Below are 26,269 nucleotides of genomic sequence, written 5' to 3'. Positions count from 1 at the left end.
TATATATATTACACTTTGATACCCTTATTCACATTTTTATGTTAAAACGTTTCAGAATATGCTGTTGTCTTTTACGGTCGTAGACCACTTGTAACATCTACAATTGTTTGAATTCTTGGCACTCTTGTAGTTTTTAATCCATAGGTGAGTGTCCGCAATTTGTAATCTAAGGCAGAACATCGTTTTTTAATCCAAGGGGAAATCCAAATGAAAAATCTAAAAAAAAAAAAAAATCCCAAACCACAAAGAACGATACAGAATGTTCCTGTTGGAGCCCAACTGCAAAAAGGGAGAAAACTCAGTTTGCTATAATTGTCCGTTAGCTGCTCAGCCAATTACACCAGATGTCATATGATTGGTTGGCAGAAGGGGATGTCCCGGGACTCCCTGCTTTGGTCACACATCAATATAGTTCCCTTTACTGATAATAACCACTGGAGATGTGCATGGCCCATTCATTTCAATGACATTTATACATACAAGAGCTGATTCTGAGTTTGGGGCAAAGCAAAAAAGGAGTTTCTTTGTACCTGGACATCACCATGTGCACTGCAGGTGGGGCAGATGTAACATGTGTAGAGAGATTAGATTTGGATGGGGAGCGTCCAAACTCAGATCTAAGTTGCAGTAGAAGATTAAAGCTGCCAGTATTTGTGGGCTACATGCAAAATCAGCCAGTATTTACCCTGCATGCAACTGCTTCCAACTGACATCAATCCTCCCCAAAGATGACTGCTACGATGATGATCTCTTCAAAGTACATGAACAGGACTATTTTTCCTCCTATTCTGTATCTGTTTCTCTCTACTTCATCTCCACGTAGAGATATTTCATCACAACAGGGACCATTTTATAAGATAGATATACATCTTTGCTGAAAAGGGCTGCATGGCGTGGGGTTGCTGCGATCGCGGCAATGCCACGCCACTAGCACTTCTTGTTCTGCTACAATTTGTGGGTGCGTGAGTACGCACGCACCCCGTGAATGCCGCCGTGTAAACCACATATACAGTAACTACGGGTAGCGGAAGCGATAGCTCTGTAGGGTAAGCAGCAGTAATGATCTGAGCTGCGTCCTAGGGGGAGTGGATCATTGGGTCGACAGTAACTAGGTCGACAGTCATTAGATCGACTACTATTGGTCGACAGTGACTAGGTCGACACCTGAAATAAGTTGACGCGGTCATTAGGTCGACATGAGTTTGAAGAAAAAAAATATGGTGTCGTTTTCTTCGTAAAGGGACCGGGAACCCCAATTAGGAAATTCCTGGCCTCTTCCCTCCCTCAAAACAATGGCGACACACCTCCATTTTCACCAACGTAGGGCGTCACCGCCCCCAAATCGGTGTCAGACTTTGTCACTGACAGTCTGATGTCCGTCTGCTTCCTACATCGCAGGACCTGTACGCGAATGCGCAGAACGGGTCATGACCAAAGTACTGAACATCGATACTTTGCACATGAATGAGGGCCATAGATAGCAGTGTATGTGAGAGGCACAGTACATGGGGGCAGATGTATTAACCTGGAGAAGGCATAAGGAAGTGATAAACCAGTGATATGTGCAAGGTGATAAAGGCACCAGCCAATCAGCTCCAATATGTAAATTAACAGTTAGGATCTGATTGGCTGGTGCCTTTATCACCTTGCACATATCACTGGTTTATCACTTCCTTATGCCTTCTCCAGGTTAATACATCTGCCCCAGGGTTAGGTATGGGGGGGTGAGGTTCAGGGTTAGAGGGAGGAAGAGGTTTAGGGATAGGGGTTAGCATGCAGGAACTGCGCATTACCTGCCACCATTGTACTGCTGGAGGTGAACGAGGGTAGTTGATCGCCACATTACGAGAACTCACCGTTTTGTCAACACCATGTTCACATTTGATCAGTATCCACATGCTAAACGTGTCGGCATTAGGACCATGTCAGCAAAAACATACAAACCCATTAAAATATCTAGCCTGGAACTATTTTTTTACAAATGGCTTCTCATCCAATAAATATGCATTGCAGAAGAAAGGTCCAGCTGCTCAAAGGGCCGTCCAGCGAGCCTCATTACCGGGATGCCAATCTCCCTGGCGAATGTGATTACCAGAAGGTTGCCTGCTACAGTTCAGGTTTGGTCCTGCTGTCTGGTCACTGCCTCTCTCCGCAGCCCTCCGCCGGCCTAACGCTGTACAGCGCCTCAAGGTGTGCGGTTCTGCCGTTAGGTCTCCCAGCACCCCCCACCACCCTTCCCCCTTTGACCTTCATACACTAAATAATCAAAGAAGCAGCGGGGATGTAAAGAAACAAGATCTTTATATGTTCTAGTGCCCTCGGTTTCCTTCCTTCGCCCCAGCCTGTGGCTCTGTTATTGACTTTCATAATGGTAATGAGGAAGAGCAGCTATGTTCTGCATGGCTAAATTAGGACTAAATTGCCTATTAAAGGTTTACTCTGTGGTGAGGCCAGACGACATCCGCTGGCTTATTCCCCTCTCTGCCTGTTATGAAACTGCAGAAGCCCAGGATTAACTGCGGTGCTGGAAGCGTAGTCCTGCACAGGAAAATAGGCCATGGAGTAAGATTTATTTCCACGTTATTTTTGTCCAGTAAATTATACACAAGTTATTCTTAAGAGCAAGTTTTCTGCATGTTGATGTCAATACAATCACCTATGCATCCGCTGAACGAAGGATGAGACGGCTACAGCCTCTGGGGGACAGCGCCCCCCAGTGTCCATTTTGTCAATAACAATGATAATAATTAATCAGCATTATTATTATTATTATTATTACATTTTATTTATAAGGCGCCACAAGTGTTTTGCAGCGCTGTACAAAGGACAGTACAGGGAGACAAAACTTAGCATTACAGTAAATAGATAACAGAAATAGAGTACAGGTAACAAAGAGCACCACAATACTCAAGACATTGGGTGTCATTCCGAGTTGATCGTAGCTGTGCTAAATTTAGCACAGCTACAATCATTCATACTGACATGCGTGGGGGCGCCCAGCACAGGGCTATCCCTCCCCGCATGTCATTGCCGCCCCCCCCTGCAGAAGTGCAAAGGCATCACACAGCGGCGATGCCTTTACCATTCAAGAGTAGCTCCCGGCCAGCGCAGCTTTAGCGTGCTGGCCGGGAGCTACTCATCGCTCCCTGGCCCGCAGCGGCTGCGTGTGATGTCACGCAGCCGCTGCAGCCCGCCCCCCATTCGGTCCGGCCAGGCCTGCGTTGGCCGGACCGTGCCTACGAACCGGCAGGCAAATGCCGCTGTTCCGCCACCCCCCCGCCCAGTGACCGCCTCTGCCTGTCAATCAGGCAGAGGCGATCGTAGCGGTCCAACGGCCATCTAGCATGCGCCGGCGCACTGCGGCGCCGGTGCATGCGCAGTTCTGACCCGATCGTACCGCTGCGATAAACTGCAGCGTGCGATCAGGTCAGAATGACCCCCACAATACAGCTTAGATGTAAGTAGTGAGGGTGTGATCATCGTACTACTTGGGGCTGGCAGTCATAGATAGAGATGAGCCTTTACCAGCAGGAGACGAAGCGGGTAAAGATGGTGGCTGAGTAGGAGAGGACTATGAGTGAAATGTGTTGAGAAGAGGGCTTAGATAACAAGACGAAAGAGACGAAAGAGGGCCCTGCTCTGAAGAGCTAACAATCTAGTGGGGAGAGGCGACAGACAGATGACATGAGGTGCAAGCAGGCGGGAGGTAGCCTGATGGCAGGGTGTAAGCAAAGCAGAGATGTTTCAGACATGAGGCAGGGGGATGGAGGAGCAGCCTCAGGACTAGGTTATGCGTCGGGAGGGTACGCTTTTGATGAATAGCGTAAAGACAAATACTTTCAAGTATTGAACTAGAAACACTGATTTACTTTTTAGCGTAAGATAAATCTTTACATATACAAAGAGAAGACAAAATGTAAGTACATGAGACAGTGTTGTGCGGCTGGACTGCTACAATTAGCTGAACAGAGACCTTTGTAATTTAGAGACCGTGATACATATCTGGCGTTCATAGTTTATCTATAGTCTTGTATCCTGCATTTTTGTTGGAAATTGCAGCAAATTATGCAACGAGATCTGTTCATACAAAAAAGAATTTGCTTTATTATTTTAAAAACCTAATCTTCTCTCATCTGTAGTATTTGGAGATACCTGTTTATTATGTATCCATAACGAATGTTACCAGGCATTTTCTGTATAAAGGCACTGCTTGTCCCCTTTGAGAATATTGAGGTGAGTTTATAAATCTGATTTGCTGCACCAGCGCCAAGGCAAATTATTTCAAGTATTGAACTAAAAACACTGATTTACTTTCTAGAGTAAGATAAATCTTTACATATACAGCACGTGCTGCTGTACATTAGTGCCATCCTGTGGTGAGTATGTGTACTGCATATGTTTTAATAAATTATTATTTAAAATTTTATTTATAAGGCGCCACAAGTGTTTTGCAACGCCGTGCAAACAGGGCCGGCTCTAGGCACGTTCGACTAGAGCGGCCGCGCGGGGCGCCACCCTTAATGGGCGCCGCGCGCTGGCGCCGCCATAGTCTTACCTGGAGCCGGCCCTGTACACTGCAGGCAGCTCTCCCCGCCGTCCCCGGCCTTTCAAAACTGTGTGTGCGCTGCGCGGCGCCGGCGTCTGACGTCAGACGCCGGCAGCGCGCATTGAGCGCTCAAGCGGCCGGGAACAGTCGGTGCCCTCAGGCTCAACGGCAGCACGTCCCCTCCCAGCGCCGCCGCAGGTATTGTTGGGATCGTCGGGGCCGGTCACTGGCACTGTGTGTGGGGGCATATCTGTCACTGTGGGGGCACTAGCACTGTGTGGGGTCATTGGCACTGTGGGGGCACTGGCACTGTGTGGGGGCATTGGCACTGTGTGGGGGCATATCTGCACTGTGGGGGCACTGGCACTGTGTGGGGGCATATCTGTCACTGTGGGGGCACTAGCACTGTGTGGGGTCATTGGCACTGTGGGGGCACTGGCACTGTGTGGGGGCATTGGCACTGTGTGGGGGCATATCTGCACTGTGGGGGCACTGGCACTGTGTGGGGGCATATCTGTCACTGTGGGGTCATATCTGCACTGTGGGGGCATTTATGTATCTTGCACTGTGGGGGCATTTATGTATCTGGCACTGTGGGGGCATTTATCTGGCACTGTGGGGGGCATTCATTTATCTGGCACTGCGGGGGGGGGGCATTTATCTGTGCACTGTGAGGGGGCATTAATGTATCTGGCACTGTGGGGGCATTTCTGGCACTGTGGGGGCATATCTGCGCTGTGGGGGCATTTATGTATCTGCATTGTGGGGGCATTTCTGGCACTGTGGGGGCATATCTGCGCTGTGGGGGCATTTATGTATCTGCACTGTGGGGGCATGTATGTATCTGGCACTGTGGGGGCATGTATGTATCTGGCACTGTGGGGGCATTTCTGTATCTGGCACTGGGGGGCATATCGGCACTGTGGGGGTATTTATGTATCTGGCACTGTGGGGGGCATTTATTTATCTGGCACTGTGGGGGGCATTTATTTATCTGGCACTGTGGGGGCATATCTGGCACTGGGGCATTAATGTATCTGACACTGTGGGGGGCAATAATGCATCTGGCACTGTGTGGGCACTTATGCATCTGGCACTGGGGGCATTTATGCATCTGGCAATGTGTGGGCATTTATGTATCTGGCACTGGGGGCATTTATGTATCTGGCACTGTGGGGACATATCTGGCACTGTGTGGGCATTTTTATATCTGGCACTGTGGGGGCACTTATGTATCTGGCACTGTGTGCGCACTTATGTATCTGGCACTGTGTGGCCATTTATGTAGCTGGCACTACTGGGGGGCATGTCACGTGTAGCTGGCACTGCTGGGGGGGGGAGCATGTCGCGTGTAGCTGGCACTGCTGGGGAGCATGTCGCGTGTAGCTGGCACTGCTGGGGGGCATGTCGCGTGTAGCTGGCACTGCTGGGGGGCATGTCGCGTGTAGCTGGCACTGCTGGGGGGCATGTCGCGTGTAGCTGGCACTGCTGGGGAGCATGTCGCGTGTAGCTGGCACTGCTGGGGGGCATGTCGCGTGTAGCTGGCACTGCTGGGGGGCATGTCGCGTGTAGCTGGCACTGCTGGGGGGCATGTCACGTGTAGCTGGCACTGCTGGGGGGCATGTCACGTGTAGCTGGCACTGCTGGGGAGCATGTCATGTAGTGTTCCCGCTAGGCGTCTGTGGCTAGGCAATGTGTCTCAGTGCTCTCCCTGGTGCAATGCGTCTCAGTGCTGTGCCTGGCGCAAAGTGTATAGGAGGTTCTACCTGGTGCAGTGTGTATTAGCTGCACTACTGTGTGGTGTAATGCAAATTGCCACTATTATGTGGCCACGTACCTTCCCCACGAAGTAACTCCCCTTAATTTTTGCTGCGCGCCTTCGGCGCGCACTGCCCATTCTTTGACATATAGGTATGGGAACAACAAGCAGTATGTACATCATTTTGCCCTCCCTCCTAACTTAAAAATGTGCCCTCCCTGTGATCAGCACCATGCCCTAAAAAGTGAACACTATCATGTGTAGCTGGCACTGCTGGGGGGCATGTCATGTGTAGCTGGCACTGCTGCGGGGCATGTCATGTGTAGCTGGCACTGCTGCGGGGCATGTCATGTGTAGCTGGCACTGCTGCGGGGCATGTCATGTGTAGCTGGCACTGCTGCGGGGCATGTCATGTGTAGCTGGCACTGCTGCGGGGCATGTCATGTGTAGCTGGCACTGCTGGGGGGCATGTCATGTGTATCTGGCACTATACTGGAGACATTGTGTGTAAGGAACACTACTGTGGCTATGTGTAAGGCTGCTAATTGTGTGAAAATATGTTTACAGTTTGATGATATGAAGTTATGAGGCCACGCCCACTTTTCCAGAGGCCACACCCACTTTTCCGGGAGGGAGCGCATGGTGGGGGGGGGGGGGGGGGGGGGCGCTTTTACATTTTCTCGCTCAGGGTGCTAGTAGGCCTGGAGCCGGCCCTGCGTGCAAAGGACAGTACAGGGAGACCAAACTTAGCATTACAGTAAATAAATAACAAATAGAGTACAGGTAACAAGGAGCACCACAATTCTCAAGACATAGGGGGGTAATTCTGAGTTGATCGCAGCAGGAACTTTGTTAGCAGTTGGGCAAAACCATGTGCACTGCAGGGGAGGTAGATGTAACATGTGCAGAGAGAGATAGATTTGGGTGTGGTGTGTTCAATCTGCAATCTAAATTGCAGTGTAAAAAAAAATCAGCCAGTATTTACCCTGCACAGAAACAAAATAACCCACCCAAATCTAACTCTCTCTGCAAATGTTATATCTGCCTCCCCTGCAGTGCACATGGTTTTGCCCAACTGCTAAAAAATTTCCTGCTGCGATCAACTTGGAATTACCCCCATTTTTTTTTTTTTTTTAAGCCCGAGGTGCGTGGCTTCATCACCCAGTGTCTGTGACCAAACGTGGGGGGGCGTAGGTTCTTGGACCCTCTCCGAAAGGAGAAGGGCCCCGTTACTCCCCTAACCCTCAGAGCCCAAAGGCCTACTGTAGGAAAAAAGGGACTGTGGGTCCCCCCTTGCCGAAGCGTGGAGGGACCCTCGTGTATCCCCAGGGTTGGCCGAAGCTTCCCCCTGGGGACCGAAATCAGCCTCTGGCCCTCCCCAAAAGGAGAGGGCCTCAGCAACTTAGGAGAGAGGGTGGCCCATAAGGGTCTCACCTAAACCCCAAACAAAACCGTGACGTGACACACTACAAAAAACATAAATAAGTGCTGGTGCTGTGCACAAGTGCAAAACACGTGCGTGTATAAATAAATAAATAAGCCCCAGCCAGAAGGCCGGGGGGGGGGGATAAAAAATTGTCCTTGCCCTAGCCAAAAGACCAGGGCAAAGGAAGTGGGTGCAGACAGGAAGGGTCTGAAGTGTTAAGTGCTAAAGTGCCTTAGTGCAAAGGTGGCTCGAAACCCCAGTGCATTTCCGGCACCCCTGTCCCTTCCAGTTCCAAGGGCACAAAACACCTCGAGCTTCTAGCTGCTCCCGACCTCTCAGCCAGACCAAGCTTCATACCCACTCTGTGCCAGGGTCAACCCCCAGTACGAGAGAAGATACTAGACCAGGCCTTTCTCCACTCCACGCAAGGGGCCCTGTTTCATCCCCTTAGAAGGACGGTGGATACTAAGCCCAGTTTTTCTCCCCTCTCGACCAGAGGCATTGCCACACCCCGGCATGGTACTCCACAAGGTGTTTCTCCATTCCACATCTAGGAACCTCTCACGCTCCTAGTGTAAGAGCAGGTACTCCACCCTGTGTTTCCCTCAAGCAGATACTACACTTGATCTTAGCCAAAAGGCTTGGAATTACCCCCATAATACAGCTAAGATGTAAGTAGTGAGGGAGTAATCATTGTACTACTTGGGGCTGGCGGCCATAGATAGAGATGAGCCTTTACCAGCAGGAGAGAAAGCGGGTAAAGATGGTCGCTGAGTAAGAGAGGGCTGCGAGTGAAATGTGTTGAGAAGAGGGCTTAGATAACAAGAGGTAAGAGGGCCCTGCTCTGGAGAGCTAACAATCTAGTGGGAAGGGTCGACAGACAGATGACAAGAGGTGCAGGCAGGCGGGATAGCAGCCTGATAGCAGAGATGTTCAGGGCATGAGGCAGGGGGATGGAGGAGCGGCCTCAGGACTAGGTTATGCATCGGAGGGGTACACTTTGATAGGTGGGTTTTTAGTGCCCGTTTGAAGCTTTGCAAGGTCAGGGAGAGTCTAATGTAGCGGGGAGCGCATTCCACTGAAGGGGTGCAGCACGGGCATAGTCTTGAACTCAAACATGGGACGCAGTGACCAGGGCGGTGGAGAGGCGACGGTCATTGGTCGACCGTAAATGACAATTGGCTAGCTTAGGCTATTGGGACTATATAGGACATTGGGGGTAATTCAGATCTGATCACTGCTGTGCGTTTTCTCACAGGCTGCGATCAGGTCTGAACTGCGCATGCGTATACACCGCAATGCGCAGGCGCGATGGACCACAGCAACAGGGATTGGAGGTCAGCGACGGGATGGCGCGAAAAATCCAAACGCACCAGCGATCGCAAGGAGATTGACAGGAAGAGGGCGTTTGTGGGTGGCAACTGGCCGTTTTTAAGGAGTGTCCGGAAAAACACAGGAGGGACCAGGCGTTTGGAAGGAGGGTTTCTGTCGTCGGCTCCGGCCCCGATCATCACAGCGTCTACGTAAGTCCTGGGCTGAGCAGTAACTGCACAAACTTCTGTTTGTGCAGTTCTGCAACACATGCGATCGCACCCCTGCACAGCGATTTCCCCCTCCCCCTGTAGGCGGCGACTACCTGATCGCAGGGATGCAAAAAACGCACCCTAGCGATCAGGTCTGAATTCCCCCCATTGTTGTCCAGGTATTGTGATGCATAGGGCTATATTTCTCTACTAACTACATGTTTGCTGCCCAGATGCTACTGAGAAATAATTCCAGGGCACATTTGGCCCTTGGTCTAAGAAATATGAGAATCCGGCTTTTTGTTATAGGCTTCTATATTGAGTTTCTCTGTTGTAAACAATTTGAAATAATTTTATACGAGGTTGTTGCTACTGATAATGTGCATTTAAGGATATCATGTATAGTACATGTCTGAACGTATCTTGGTGCACTACATATCCCATTGTGACAGCAGGTTTCTAGATTTCTGTTATAATGTTATCTTTGCATGTTGAATGTTCTTCACTACATATGAGCCCAAATTCTAAGAATAAATTGAAATAATTACAATATACAAAATAACATGAATTCTATTGTATAGTTTATCATTGTTCCTTTTTCGTGCTGGACAAATCTACATTGCTACTTGTCACTGCCTGTATGTCGGGGGTACACAGGCAGTTTCCCCAGCCCGGCCTGTGCGCGGTGCAGCAAGCACTAGTCCCAGTTAGCCACACACATGCTATTGGGCACTCTGCGGGCAGCTGGACCCTACAGACATACAGTTGTATGATGATGGCACACCTGGCCGCAGCACGCATGTAATGCCATCCATAGCATTGGTGCGAGCACATCGTATAACCACCTCTGGGCATGAATTTGCACGCTTGGTTTAAATGGTCCTTCCTTCAGCTCAAAATTGTATTAAATTGCGTTTTTTAGTATTTATTCGAGACATTGGCATCTTGACTGTGTTTTCTGTTCCTCCCAGACATCGACGAGTGTTCGTTTGAGAGGACCTGTGACCATATATGTATCAACTACCCTGGAAGCTTCGAATGTCTCTGCCACAAGGGCTTCACGCTGTATGGGATGACGCACTGTGGAGGTTTGCAAACATATTTTCTATAATAGCTGTGCCTCGTCCCCCCCCCCCCCCTTCCCCGAGTAGCTGTGCCTCCCACCCCACACCCCTTTCTTACCGTGTGTGGATCAAGCAGGGCTGGCCAGCAGGCAGAGGATAGGGACGCTGGTCTCGGTAGAGCGGTGATGCTGCCAGCTCTCACCCTATCACAGCACATGATCTGTGCATGGAGTGCTGAAGCTAATACAAACCATTAAATGGACCCTGCCTTCAGCCAATGAGGAATGTGTAGGTGAGGTCCCCAGGATGGCCATCTCTCAGGGGAAAAATAAGAACTCTGAATAAGTGGCATTGTTTTTAGGTGTCCGCTAAATTTTGGTGCTATAGCAGACCACCTTAATTCGCCTAATGATAGCACTGGTCCTAGAACTGATTATCATGTCTGGGGAACAACAAATAACCCTAGATTGATGCTGTACTTTTCTTATTTAATTGCACAGATTATGCGAGTCATAAGAAGACTGTTATTATAAACTGCAGTACTAACATGGTGAGATTATTGGCGGGTTGGTGCACTGTTAGTGTGTGATGTACTGTGTGCTGGTAATGTGCAGGTTGGTGCACTGTTATTGTGTGATGTACTGTGTGCTGGTAATGTGCAGGTTGGTGCACTGTTCGTGTGTGATGTACTGTGTGCTGGTAATGTGCAGGTTGGTGCACTGTTCGTGTGTGATGTACTGTGTGCTGGTAATGTGCAGGTTGCTGCACTGTTAGTGTGTGATGTACCATGTGCTGGTAATGTGCAGGTTGATGCACTGTTAGTGTGTGATGTACTGTGTGCTGCTGGTAATGTACAGGTTGGTGCACTGCTATTGTGTGATGTACCGTGTGCTGCTGGTAATGTACAGGTTGGTGCACTGCTATTGTGTGATGTACCGTGTGCTGCTGGTAATGTGCAGGTTGGTGCACTGCTATTGTGTGATGTACCGTGTTCTGGCAATGTTCAGGTTGGTGCACTGCTAGTGTGTAATGTACTGTGTTCTGCTAACAATGTGACAGTTGGTGCACTGCTAGTGTGTGCTGTACAATGTGCTGGTAATGTGCAGGTTGGTGCACTGCTAGTGTGTAATGTACTGTGTTCTGCTAATAATGTGACAGTTGGTGCACTGCTAGTGTGTGCTGTACTATGTGCTGGTAATGTGACAGTCGGTGCACTGCTAGTGTGTAATGTACTGTGTTCTGCTATTAATGTGACAGTTGGTGCACTGCTAGTGTGTGCTGTACAATGTGCTGGTAATGTGCAAGTTGATGCACTGCTAGTGTGTAATGTACTGTGTTCTGCTAATAATGTGACAGTTGGTGCACTGCTAGTGTGTGCTGTACTATGTGCTGGTAATGTGACAGTTGGTGCACTGCTAATGTGTAATGTACTGTGTTCTGCTATTAATGTGACAGTTGGTGCACTGCTAGTGTGTGCTGTACAATGTGCTGGTAATGTGCAAGTTGATGCACTGCTAGTGTGTAATGGCCCTCATTCCGAGTTGTTCGCTCGCAAAGCGATTTTAGCAGAGTTGCTCACGCTAAGCCGCCGCCTACTGGGAGTGAATCTTAGCATCTTAAAAATGCGAACGATGTATTCGCAATATTGCGATTACACACCTCGTAGCAGTTTCTGAGTAGCTTCAGACTTACTCGGCATCTGCGATCAGTTCAGTGCTTGTCGTTCCTGGTTTGACGTCACAAACACACCCAGCGTTCGCCCAGACACTCCTCCGTTTCTCCGGCCACTCCTGCATTTTTTCCGGAAACGGTAGCGTTTTTTGCCACACGCCCATAAAACGGCCTGTTTCCGCCCAGTAACACCCATTTCCTGTCAATCACATTACGATCGCCAGAACGATGAAAAAGCCGTGAGTAAAATTACTAAGTGCATAGCAAATTTACTTGGCGCAGTCGCAGTGCGAACATTGCGCATGCGCATTAAGCGGAAAATCGCTGCGATGCGAAGATTTTTACCGAGCGAACAACTCGGAATGAGGGCCAATGTACTGTGTTCTGCTAATAATGTGACAGTTGGTGCACTGCTAGTGTGTGCTGTACTATGTGCTGGTAATGTGACAGTTGGTGCACTGCTAGTGTGTAATGTACTGTGTTCTGCTAATAATGTGACAGTTGGTGCACTGCTAGTGTGTGCTGTACTATGTGCTGGTAATGTGACAGTTGGTGCACTGCTAGTGTGTGCTGTACTATGTGCTGGTAATGTGACAGTTGGTGCACTGCTAGTGTGTAATGTACTGTGTTCTGCTAATAATGTGACAGTTGGTGCACTGCTAGTGTGTGCTGTACTATGTGCTGGTAATGTGACAGTTGGTGCACTGCTAGTGTGTAATGTACTGTGTTCTGCTAATAATGTGACAGTTGGTGCACTGCTAGTGTGTGCTGTACTATGTGCTGGTAATGTGACAGTTGGTGCACTGCTAATGTGTAATGTACTGTGTTCTGCTATTAATGTGACAGTTGGTGCACTGCTAGTGTGTGCTGTACAATGTGCTGGTAATGTGCAAGTTGATGCACTGCTAGTGTGTAATGCACTGTGTTCTGCTAATAATGTGACAGTTGGTACACTGCTAGTGTGTACTGTACTATGTGCTGGTAATGTGACAGTTGGTGCACTGCTAGTGTGTAATGTACTGTGTTCTGCTAATAATGTGACAGTTGGTGCACTGCTAGTGTGTGCTGTACTATGTGCTGGTAATGTGCAAGTTGATGCACTGCTAGTGTGTAATGTACTGTGTTCTGCTAATAATGTGACAGTTGGTGCACTGCTAGTGTGTGCTGTACTATGTGCTGGTAATGTGACAGTTGGTGCACTGCTAATGTGTAATGTACTGTGTTCTGCTATTAATGTGACAGTTGGTGCACTGCTAGTGTGTGCTGTACAATGTGCTGGTAATGTGCAAGTTGATGCACTGCTAGTGTGTAATGTACTGTGTTCTGCTAATAATGTGACAGTTGGTGCACTGCTAGTGTGTGCTGTACTATGTGCTGGTAATGTGCAGGTTGGTGCACTGCTAGTGTGTAATGTACTGTGTTCTGCTAATAATGTGACAGTTGGTGCACTGCTAGTGTGTGCTGTACAATGTGCTGGTTGGTGCACTGCTAGTGTGTAATGTACTGTGTTCTGCTAATAATGTGACAGTTGGTGCACTGCTAGTGTGTGCTGTACTATGTGCTGGTAATGTGATAGTTGGTGCACTGCTAGTGTGTAATGTACTGTGTTCTGCTAATAATGTGACAGTTGGTGCACTGCTAGTGTGTGCTGTACTATGTGCTGGTAATATGACAGTTGGTGCACTGCTAGTGTGTGCTGTACTATGTGCTGGTAATGTGACAGTTGGTGCACTGTTAGTGTCTAATGTACTGTGTGCTGGTAATGTGCAGGTTGGTGCACTGCTAGTGTGTAATGTACTGTGTTCTGCTAATAATGTGACAGTTGGTGCACTGCTAGTGTGTGCTGTACTATGTGCTGGTAATGTGACAGTTGGTGCACTGCTAGTGTGTAATGTACTGTGTTCTGCTAATAATGTGACAGTTGGTGCACTGCTAGTGTGTGCTGTACTATGTGCTGGTAATGTGACAGTTGGTGCACTGCTAGTGTGTGCTGTACTATGTGCTGGTAATGTGATAGTTGGTGCACTGCTAGTGTGTAATGTACTGTGTTCTGCTAATAATGTGACAGTTGGTGCACTGCTAGTGTGTGCTGTACTATGTGCTGGTAATGTGACAGTTGGTGCACTGCTAGTGTGTGCTGTACTATGTGCTGGTAATGTGACAGTTGGTGCACTGTTAGTGTCTAATGTACTGTGTGCTGGTAATGTGCAGGTTGGTGCACTGCTAGTGTGTAATGTACTGTGTTCTGCTAATAATGTGACAGTTGGTGCACTGCTAGTGTGTGCTGTACTATGTGCTGGTAATGTGACAGTTGGTGCACTGCTAGTGTGTAATGTACTGTGTTCTGCTAATAATGTGACAGTTGGTGCACTGCTAGTGTGTGCTGTACTATGTGCTGGTAATGTGACAGTTGGTGCACTGCTAGTGTGTGCTGTACTATGTGCTGGTAATGTGATAGTTGGTGCACTGCTAGTGTGTAATGTACTGTGTTCTGCTAATAATGTGACAGTTGGTGCACTGCTAGTGTGTGCTGTACTATGTGCTGGTAATGTGACAGTTGGTGCACTGCTAGTGTGTGCTGTACTATGTGCTGGTAATGTGACAGTTGGTGCACTGTTAGTGTCTAATGTACTGTGTGCTGGTAATGTGCAGGTTGGTGCACTGCTAGTGTGTAATGTACTGTGTTCTGCTAATAATGTGACAGTTGGTACACTGCTAGTGTGTGCTGTACAATGTGCTGGTAATGTGTACGTTGGTGCACCACTAATAGTGTGTGATGTACTGTGTGCTGGTTTTGTTTTAGCGGCAGACACTGATCTGTAAGTCAGACATTCCAGTGAGTGACACATGTTGGGGACAGCTGATTGTATTGTGCTCATCAGTATTTGGTGGCTCTGATACATTAAAAGCGAGAGAATATGAAAACATGTATTATAGTGTCCCATTATCATTGTTGGAATATCCGTTATTAATATGGTGCCTCCTGTTTGCAGGTTCTTCCCTCGTGTCCCTATAAGAGCTTTGCACAGCTGTTGGGTTTCATTTAGCGATGTCATGTTTGTCCTGTTTATTCTGGTATAGTGTATGTGCTCATTTCCAGATTGTGCAGCCCAGTCATTCAGCAATTAGCCCGAACAAGTGTGTTGCACAATAAAACATATCTCCGAAATAAATACATCTGTCCAACATATAATCCTCACCTGGTTTAGAAGGGGGGACCTCTCTCTCTCTTAAATCATTCTGCAAATGGGAAATGAGTTTTACTTGTCTTTGTTTTACTATGTTTTACTATCAGTGTTTGCTGAAGGCTGACAGCCACGATCTGCCTGCACTTGCTCTTGCTTCTGCCTGTTTAATTTTTTCTATGATCAGTCTGAATTACAGTTTGTGGGTATTTGGTTACCAGTTGTGCAATTAAGATGTGGCTCTTGTATTGTAGACATTGACGAATGCAGTGTTAATAACGGCAGCTGTGACACAGGCTGTACCAACACCATGGGGAGCTACGACTGCACATGTTCCCCCGGGAAAAGGCTGCATTGGAACAAGCGGGACTGTATTGGTGAGCTCATTTTCTGTCCCGGCAGCCTGGCACTTGCAGAACTACGACTCCCAGAATGCACCCTGCTGACTGTTGGGATATTGCTCCAGGGGTCTGAAAGGTGCAGGCGGCAGTTTACTAATAACGCTGTATGCTGCTCAGTTGTGTCTTACTCTTTCCTTTTTTTCCTAGAGACGGCAAAATGTGTCCTCAACAATAAACCTGCCCCCAAAGCTCAGCTGATCTGCAGCAAATCGTCAGGCATGGACAGCTGCTTCTTGTCCTGCCCGTCCAACACACTTTTCATCCCAGGTTTGTATAATGGTCTAGGTAGGAAAATAGAATTACAAACTCAGAGATCGGACGGGATTGCAATACTTACAGCCTGGAGACAGACCATATACTTCTGTATGTTTATCCCTTTCCCTGGTGGCTAGTGAACAAGACAGAGTCCTTTAGTGGCTACTAGAGCTGTCTCCCTTCCTTTCCACGGCAGGTGAGAAACACTTGCAAGCTACATAGGCTGATGTGGCTCATCCTGAACTGAATTCCAATTGGCTCCTGACGTTCCCTGCAGGAGAACCATCCGAGCCCTATCTGCCTATGCAATATATTTACTAAAGCTTCTAAAACAGACAAATGGTGATGTTGCCCGTAGCAACCAATGAAATGATGTCTACTATTTTTTTTTAGAATGCAACAGAGAAATGATAGACAAAATCTATTGGCAACACTTCCACTCTGTAAATCTTTCCCTGTGAGCCCCACCCAGCCTCCCGTACGTCTGTCGGTGGCAGCACAGAGCTGCTGTTTGGGACTAATAGTTCTGCAGTGTCACAGTCCCAGGAGCTGACCCAAAAAAGGCCGGGGAGCTGGGGAAGGGAATCTATCGGAGGCTCCTGTACGTTCCAGAAGCCTCTGAGTTTGCATATATAATAAGTCAGGGACTCCTAAAGTTTGTTCATTGGAAACTGGTCTCACCAGCGCCTTGTGTGTGACCAGCCAGCATATAGTTACTAGTCACTGTGTAGGTGGATGTACTGTCATAACCAACGTTACTTTCTCTACGTAGAGTCTGAGAACAGCTACTCCTTGAGCTGTGGCGTGCCGGGGCAGCAAAACAAGCTGTTTACGAGACGCAACGGAACAATACAGACGTGTGCTGGTAAGATATCTGGAGTTCTAACCATGCATAAAGAACAGCTGATCAGGCATTCCAGTCCGGGACGGAACAGGCCATCGATGGGCCCCATAGCATACCTCCCAACATGACCCTCTCCAGGAGGGACACAATGCTCTGCTCCTGGACTTTTCTCTTAATGTATGATTGCTGGCACCTGTTTTGAACAGGTGAATGGATAAGAAAGGTGTTTCAGCACAGGTGATGGCAATCATATATTAAGAAGGAAGTCCAGAAGCAGAGCATTCTGTCCCTCCTGGAGAGGGTCATGTTGGGAGGTATGCCATAGTAACATCTGAGTGGCCTCACAGGCAATAGTGCATAGCATAGGGGGGACTCTTCGGACTAGGACTATTCAGAAGCTGCTCTGCTCTGGTAGCGGAGGCTTGGAGGGGGGATGAGGGAAACTTGGGGTTTGCTGGATATCTCACCTCTTGGGTTAGTAGCTGCTTGCACCCCCTTCCCCATAGTTCCACTCCTGATTACTATGATCTGGGAGAGGTTTTGGTCGGGACCTATGTTCATGCACCACAGGTGATAGAACTTTGCAGGATTTGCATTGGGAGAGGAATCAGCAGCAGAAAGAAAGAAGTAATAATGCCACTGTCAGTGATCGCGCTGATCCCAAAAAAAAGTGGGTCCCAGGGACCCCTCACTTTCAAAAATTGGGGTCCTACCGGTCCTTTTCTGGGTCCCATCGAAATGAAGGTTCTTATTCATCTTAATCTTGTTTGGACACTACAAAAGTGTTGCAAGGTGGGGGGATGGGGGTGATAGTGCTGCTGGGCTGTGTAGCATGCAGGACACCCTGCACCAGAGCTGTAACTAGACATTTTGGTGCCCTTAGGCAGAAAGTGAATTGGTGTTCCACCTTACTAGATCGCAAAGTACAGGCAGTGCGCGCCTTCGGCGCGCCGCAAAATTTGGGGGGGGGGGCCTTCATGGGGAAGGGGCGTGACCACATAATAGTGCCAATTCACATTACACCACACAGTAGTGCCACTTATACAGATTGCACCAGGTAGAACCTCCTATATACACTGCGCCAGGTAGAGCACGTTATACATATTGCACCAGGTAGAGCACATTATATATATTGCACCAGGTACAGCATGTTATACACTTTGCTCCAGGTACAACTCGCTATACACTTTGCTCCAAGTAGAGCACATTATACACATTGCACCAGGTAGAGCACTTTATACACATTGCGCCAGGCAGAGCACTTTATACACATTGCGCCCGTTAGAGCGCATTATTATACACATTGCGCCCAGTAGAGCACGTTATATACATTGCACCAGGTAGAGCACATATAAACATTGCACCAGGTAGAACACTTAAGACACATTGCACCAGGTAAATCAAATATAAACATTGCACCAGGTAGAGCACGTTATACACAATGCGACCGGTAGAGCACGTTATACACAATGCACCAGGTAGAGCACGTTACACATATTGCACCAGGTAGAGCACGTTACACACATTGCACCAGGTAGAGCTCGTTACACACATTGCGCCAGGTAGAGCACGTTACACACATTGCAGCAGGCAGAGCACGTTACACACATTGCGCCAGGCAGAGCACGTTACACACATTGCGCCAGGCAGAGCACGTTACACACATTGCGCCAGGTAGAGCATGTTACACACATTGCGCCAGGTAGAGCACGTTACACACATTGCGCCAGGTAGAGCACGTTATACACAATGCGCCAGGCAGAGCACGTTACACACAGTGCGCCAGGTAGAGCACGTTACACACATTGCGCCAGGTAGAGCATGTTATACACAATGCGCCAGGCAGAGCAAGTTATACACATTGCACCAGGTAGAGCGCCGAGACACATTGCACCAGGTAGAGCGCCGAGACACATTGCACCAGGTAGAGCAACGAGACACATTGCATCATACCCCGGGCACACACACAGCAGCTACCCACCACACACCCTGGACGCGCACACACACACACACGCACACACACACACAGCATCTGCCCACCTTATACTCCGGACGCACACACACACAGCATCTGCCCACCTTATACCCCGGACGCACACACAGCATCTGCCCACCTTATACCCCAGACGCACACACAGCATCTGCCCACCTTATACCCCGGACGCACACACAGCATCTGCCCACCTTATACCCCAGACGCACACACAGCATCTGCCCACCTTATACCCCGGACGCACACACAGCATCTGCCCACCTTATACCCCGGACGCACACACACAGCATCTGCCCACCTTATACCCCGTGCACACACACAGCATCTGACCACCTCGTACCCCGGGCACACACACAGCATCTGACCACCTCATACCCCGGGCACACTCAGCAGCTGACCACCTCATACCCGGGGCACACTCAGCAGCTGCCCACCTCATACTCCAGGCACACACACAATCTGCCCACCTCATAACCCCCCCCCCTCTTATACCCCGTGCACACACCCAGTAATTGCCCCCCAACCCCCATACAACCAGGACACACAAGCAGTAATTTAACCTTCTCTCCTTATACCCCGTGCACACACCCAGCAATTGCCCCCCACTCCCAAACAACTCGGACACACAAGCAGTAATTGACCATCTCCCCTTGTACCCCAGGCACACACACACTAACTGGCCCCCTCCACTTACACACCGCAACAGTGCAAGCACCTCCTCGCTGGCAGAGCCCATATGGCAGGCACGGCGAGAGCCGGCAGCCAGAAGTCCGTTTACAGCAGCACGGAGACCGGGATATGGCGGGAGATGTACACCGCACACACACACACACACACACACACACTGGCCGGCGCTCAGAGCGGCTGTCAGGAGCGGCGGGGAAACTGACCTGCGGAGAGGCGGTGCGCTCAGTCCATGAGCACGGGCGCCGAAGCGGAGGCTTCAGGCAACAGCAAGTCTGTGATGAATCGGCGCCTCCGCGGTGCTCACCTTCTCCAGCCACAGTCACAGGCGTCAATCACTCACTTAACAGGAAGTGATTGGCTGCTGCAGCAGAGCGCGTCCCCGGGGACTCGCCCATTTCAGAAAAGTGAGTCACCTTCCCTCAAAATCGGGTAAAATACGCCCTATAGCGCGTTTTTGCGATCACTGCACTGTATAGGTCATTGGTACGGCCTCATCTAGAATACTGTATTCAGTTCTGGAGGCCATATCTTCAAAAGGATATTAATACATTAGAGACTGTACAAAGAAGGGCAACTAAAATGGTGCACGGTCTACATCACAAAACGTACCCAGAATGGCTAAAAGATCTTAACATGTATAGTTTGGAGCAGAGAAGGAAAAAGGGGGACATGATAGAAACTTGCACATATATCAAGGGTCTTAACAAAGTTCAGGAGGGAAACATTCTCCAAATGAAGAGAAGCAATAGGACACGAGGACATGCACTGAGACTGGAGGGGGGGAGGTTCAGGGGAAATTTGCGGAAAAATTATTTCACAGAAAGGGTAGTGGACAAGTGGAATAGCCTCCCATCAGAGGTGGTAGAGGCTAAGACAGTAGAGCAATTTAAACATGCTTGGGATAGACATAAGGATATCCTTACAAAGAAATAAGGATCAAATAAGGTTAGAGATAAAAATAATGTAAAAAAAAAAAAAAAAAGGGGCAGACTAGATGGGCCAAGTGGTTTTTATCTGCCGACAAATTCTATGTTTCTATGGGTTAATAAGAACTGTTTCACATTACTAGAAGTAACCTCCATTAGAGCTGGTAAAACTCCCTCTAGTGGAACCTCAGAGAACAGCAGCACAAAACTGGTTCCAGACAATTCTCAATTTTAGTTGCAAAAAGTTCAAGTAAATTCTGAACTCTTGCTGTGCCCAGTATACTGGATCCATAGTGGTAACCGCAAAATGAGTTATTTTGCGTACAATTCTACAATGACCAGAGAGGACAGGTGATTATATATTCATATATCTACTGCAGATCCTCTAGGGCTTCCAATAACGCAGAAAGCTCGGTTCAAAATTAAAGATGCCAAATGCCATTTGCGACCGCGGAGCAGAGACAGAATGAAGGACTCTGGGAAGCAGCCAGCAATGGGTAAGTGATATAATGTGGGAATAAACGATTTTGCGAGAAGACAACGTGATTTGCAGCCAATGAGAGTAATTTGATAAATACTGTCTCTCGCCAAGGCTTAGTAAATTGACCCCCTATATTTGTTATCTCTCTCAAGATTAAGGTACAACCTCACATTGACTAAGCATCCTTCTTCCTTTGTAGTCTTTGCATGGCTACCCCCAAGTAGTGGTACTCCCAGCAGTGGGCGTATGATCTCTTTTTAGAATGTTAGGTATATACCTAGATTATATTAGATCTTCCCCTGTTTACCCCTTTTCTCTCGCTGCACAGATAATTGTCATGTTACATTCGTAAATCTGAAGTGCGACTCTTCCAAGAAAAAAAGAAGAGGACGGAAATCACCATCAAAGGAAGTGTCGCATATCACAGCAGAGTTCGAGCTGGAGGTGAAGAGGGACGAGGTTTCCGGTAAGACCCATTCGTCCGTCGTATGCTTTAACTTGTATGTTTTTTGGACTACACCTACTATCATGGTCTACTAGCCAATAAAAGTCCTTAGAGCATAACATAAATCTGATCCTTAATTCATCCGCAGAATTCTGACTTATCCAAAACAGTACCCTTCTCTTTAGCATACTAATTACTGTACAATGCTTTACCAAAATAACACGGATTCCTGAACTGTATAACATATTTAACGTTATTATATACACACTGATATTTATAGCAGCCTATTATCTGTATAGAACGTTACTGCCTTCATAAGTGGTTTGCAGCCAGGGTAACGGGAACCTTAGAGGCACATGCTGGGGTTAGAAAAGTTTCCAAAGCTGTCACATGGGCTACTATAGCAACCATCGTAGAACCCTCAAACAATTGCAGCGAAACACGGCGGGGGCACGGAACACGAGATCTTTTCAGAATAACCCAGAGTCACTGTAATATACATAATGCAGTGATAAATGTGATCTCTGCTCAGACACCTGTAACGTGGACTGCGTGCGGAAGAGGATGGAGCAGAAACTACAGGCTGCCATTAAGACGTTGAGGAAATCCATTAACAAACAACAGTTTTACATCCAGTTCTCGGGGTCAGAGTATGACATTGCCCAGAAGCCAGCCAAGAGCACTGAGAACCAGGAGACGTGCGGCACGGGGCAGGTGCTGCAGGATGGAAAATGCGGTGTGTATATCTGTGTGTATTTTATATATGATTTGTATATCGCATGGGTATAGGAGATGGGAAGTGACAAGTATGTAACTCTCACTAGTGTGATGTCTTGGAGCGTGTTGCTTGTGCTGGCCTGGGGGTCCTGTGCCCTGATTTACGGACCCAACAAATGAGGTCACATGGTCACAGTTGGTTGGCCCATATTTTTGGCCAAAATTATGCTAAGCACCTCCATTTTGCTCTGTGGTAGGTTGCAGAGTTTATTATAACTATTCTGATTAGCAGTGCTTAGCGTGTACCGCCATTTTCTTTTACAATAAAACTTCCAAAGCAGTTTGGAACACAATTTGTTACATGTCCCATACCAGTAATATAGATATTTTCAAATCTTTAGTTTTTACGTTTATTTATTGTTTATGCAAAGCATATGTTTTATGTTTTACGTTTATTTATTGCTTATATAAAGCATATGTTTTATGTTTATTTATTGTTTATATAAAGCATATGTTTTATGTTTATTTATTGTTTATGTAATGCAGATGCTTTAGTGATTGGCTTGCAGTCTCATCAATAGCAGAAATTCTCCGTACAGATTACAGATTGTTTGATCACCAATTATGTTACAGCGGGATCTTGAGAATGTCAACGTTCATAACTAGGATGTCAGCATGGTGTCGACATACTGACAGACACCATGTCAGCATCCTCAGAATGTCAACGTGTTCACAGTGTTGATATCTGGAATGGCGATGTGTGAAACGTTGACATTCTGGGGATGACGACGGTCATGGTTAGGGGCCGCCCAGAGGGTGTTAGGGTTAGGCCAGTGGTTGGCCAAGCATGAATATACAGATGGGTCCACAGTAATCTTGGCTAATTTGCTGCGCCTAGGCGCACCATGGTTTATTTACACAAACCCTTCATCTATTGTTCTCAGATGCAATTAGGGAGGCCAATCCCGGGCCGTTTTTTTCAATCCCGGGATTCGGGATTGAAAAACGGTCAATCCCGGGATTGCAGTAGGGACCAGTGAAGGTTGTAGGGAGCAGCGCTGGAGGGAGGGTGTAGGTAGCGGTGCGGGAGGTAGCGAGGGTGTAGGTAGTGGTGCGGGAGGTAGGGAGGGTGTAGGTAGCGGTGCGGGAGGTAGGGAGGGTGTAGGTAGTGGTGCGGGAGGTAGTGAGGGTGTAGGTAGTGGTGCGGGAGGTAGGGAGGGTGTAGGTAGCGGTGCGGGAGGTAGGGAGGGGGTAGGTAGCAGTGCGGGAGGGTGGGTGTAGGTAGTGGTGCGGGAGGGAGGATGTAGGTAGCGGCGCGGAAGGGATGGTAGCGGCGCGGGAGCGAGGGTGGGTGTAAGTAATGACACTTACTATTAGGCGGGCGGCCGCGGCAGCCATGGACTCACTGAACGCGGGAGCATTTCAAATGAAGCGCCGGCCGCCAGCCAACCAGAGCTGGCGGAACGGCAGCCAATCAGGGAAGCGGTCGCAGCAGTGGCTCCTGATCGGCTGCCGCGGCAGCTTCCCTGATTGGCTGCCGAGCCGCCAGCTCTGATTGGCTGGCGGCCGGCGCTACATTTGAAGTGCTGCCGCGTTCAGATTGTCCATGGCTGCCGCGGCCGCCCGCCTAATAATAGTAAGTGTCATTACTTACACCCACCCTCCCGCACATGCGCACTGTAATCCCTTGAATCCCGGTATTCAAATCCCGGCATTTTTGGGCCCAAATCCCGGGATCCCGCCGATCCCGGGATTGGCCTCCCTAGCTGCAATACAATACAGAGAACAATACAGCAGGGGATTAAGTCTGACTGCCCAGTCTCAGTTAATCCTATTAAAGGTCAAGATAAACATGGACCCATCTGTACTTAAAACCTGGACCTTTAGGGTGCCTTGAGGTCTGACTTTGAGAAGTTGGGAACCTCTGGGACAGGCACTAGGGGTAAAGTTATGAGCGGGTGGGGAGGGGGGCAGGTTAGAGATAGGCACTCAGGGGTTGGTGAGGGATTATGAGTAAAGAGAGAATAATTATCGGAACCCGCTACAGATGCTTGGACCAGGTAAGTGGCCACTGGGCAACCAGTGACGTTAGGTTCACATTTTATCATGTCAGTATGTCACACATGTTGACATGAGAACTGTCGACCTAACATAGCACACTCCTTACAATACCATAACTGGTTCTCCTCAGTCAGAACCTTTATAAGACCTTTGCCTGGGGTGTAGCTCCCGATAGGGTGGCACGAATTGATCTCCCAGTTGGCCTTTATAAAATAGCTGCACTTGGGGTAAGATGGGACAATATGATTCCCACTTGTAATGACTGGTAACCCTACGTCTGTTAAATCACCTTGCCATGGTGTGAATAACCAGGACACCCTCTTCCTTTCAGTCACCTGCGGTTTGGGCACGTATTACAATGGAGAGAGCAACCTGTGTGTTCCCTGCCTGCCAGGCACATTCCAGGACACGCAGGGGCAGCTGATCTGTGAACCTTGTCCAAGTAACGATGGTTTGGGCATTGCTGGGGCAAGGAATGTGTCTGAATGTGGAGGTGAGTGGCCGGCACACCCACTGATGTCCTAGATTCCTTATACAGTGTTAAAGCAGATTATTTATCTTATATAATAACCTTTATGAGGTCTAAGAACACTGTACGCTAACTACGTATGAAGTACCGTAAGGGTACGCACGTTGAGTAACAATCGCTTAGCCGTGGTCGAGACGCTCAAGCGTTACGTTCGCTCACGGCCAAGAGATCACTGGCAGGCGCGCTATTGGCTGCCGACTACCGTAATGATTCGCTATAGCGATGCGACCGCTCGAGACCACGAGGAGATCACCAGCGGCGCATACGCTCACAATGTAAAACCTTTATATCTAAACCATAAACAGTGTATTATGCAATAAACCCTTTGTGTAGTGATATGGTGTAAATGCAACACAGTATAACCTTACTAGCTTAAAAGCAGTTTGAGCGTCACCGACGCTCTGAGAATACTTAACTCTATAAGAAATACACAGATACCTGGGCTTAGGGTCCAACGCCTAATATATATATATTTTGAATGATATACTTGCAAAAGAATTAATACAAATACAAATCATACACTACAATATAACATAGACTAACTAACCAGGTAACTACACAGTAAATACAATACAATTAAGTTTAAGAGAAAAATGAGAGAAAGAGAAGAGAGAGAAAGATATGGCCCATAATAACAAGAGAGAAACAGTATGATTACGGAGAAAAACTTACGCACAAAGGAAACGATCGCATGCGCCTCTGGACATCCAGCTCCCGATTTTCAGCAATGATAACCGTTGAAGAGTGAGAGCTGGATGTGATCGGCCTTTCTATTTATGCCCCACACACAATGCAATTCAATGGTCCCTACAATCTCATTGTTCATTGGACACAGGAATTCCTCCTCGCATTATAACAAAAGGTCATAGGTTGATTCATACAGGTGGGCTGTGACTATTTCCAACAGCTCAGGTGGGAGGGAAACTGGGTTTCCCGCCGCATGGGTAATAAAGTGCAAATAAAGTAAATGTTCATAAACTTCTTATGTCCATAACTATTCGCACGAGCGATTGATCTGCTTCAAACCAACACCGGAATATTTCTAATTAAATATTCTTCCGATGGATACTAAACACCACTGTATTACTCCTGTCTGACCCTTCGTATCAAACAAAGAGGGATTTCTCTGTTCATGAACATTCTATATTAACCAAACTTTCAGAATCTATCAAAGGGACCATGATCTACAAAATACATTATATAGTGAAAATATGTAACGATTGAGTCGCACGCTACGATCACATAAACTCTACCGTAAATACGCATACCGTGCGCCTGCGGGTGCCCGCGACTGTGAGTATGCGCACGTACGGGAGAGCGTACGCATGCGCAGCACGGACCTGTGTGAGGTGCAAATATGGTAGTGTGCATAGAGATATTTTTCTGACTTTGACAGTCCACCCTTTGGCAGTCAATAATAACTGCCACCTTCTAAAACATTTCAAAAGAGAAAAATATATGTCAGGGGTTAATACATTTACATGGTTGGGTAGGGGAGGAGAGGAGAAGGTAGGAAAAGGGTATGACCTAGTGAGATAGCAGAAGCATGTGTGTATGAATCCGTGCTTGGGGGTCATGTATCATCGTGCCGTACGTGTTTTAAATCAAGCTTCGAGGTATTGCGAAGTATACATTTGAATTCCTTCTTATCCCGTGGTACGGGTCTGTGGATGGGCTGTCAAACTTTACCGAGCTCTTTTCGGCTTTGGTTGTAACAAAATGGGGGAGCACATTTTAGTTGATGATACATGAATGG

At 48.0% G+C, this 26,269-nt stretch overlaps 1 protein-coding gene across 3 annotated transcripts in view; it reads left to right on the top strand.

Moving 5' to 3' along the window:
- SCUBE1 (signal peptide, CUB domain and EGF like domain containing 1) overlaps positions 1-26,269 on the top strand; it is a 322,235-nt gene that overhangs the window by 246,215 nt on the left and 49,751 nt on the right. For all 3 annotated transcript variants that reach the window (XM_063928925.1, XM_063928926.1, XM_063928924.1), the window contains 8 exons: positions 10,226-10,342; positions 15,429-15,551; positions 15,723-15,842; positions 16,603-16,695; positions 20,661-20,777; positions 21,090-21,227; positions 21,739-21,942; positions 24,316-24,477. In XM_063928925.1, coding sequence (XP_063784995.1) covers positions 10,226-10,342; positions 15,429-15,551; positions 15,723-15,842; positions 16,603-16,695; positions 20,661-20,777; positions 21,090-21,227; positions 21,739-21,942; positions 24,316-24,477 — 1,074 coding nt within the window. The remainder of the gene's footprint in view (positions 1-10,225; positions 10,343-15,428; positions 15,552-15,722; positions 15,843-16,602; positions 16,696-20,660; positions 20,778-21,089; positions 21,228-21,738; positions 21,943-24,315; positions 24,478-26,269) is intronic.

The sequence above is a fragment of the Pseudophryne corroboree genome, chromosome 6, assembly GCF_028390025.1.
Source record: "Pseudophryne corroboree isolate aPseCor3 chromosome 6, aPseCor3.hap2, whole genome shotgun sequence".
NCBI lineage: Eukaryota > Metazoa > Chordata > Amphibia > Anura > Myobatrachidae > Pseudophryne > Pseudophryne corroboree.
The sequence above is the reverse complement of the archived record's forward strand: the minus strand, read 5'-3'. Positions and strand labels throughout refer to the sequence as shown.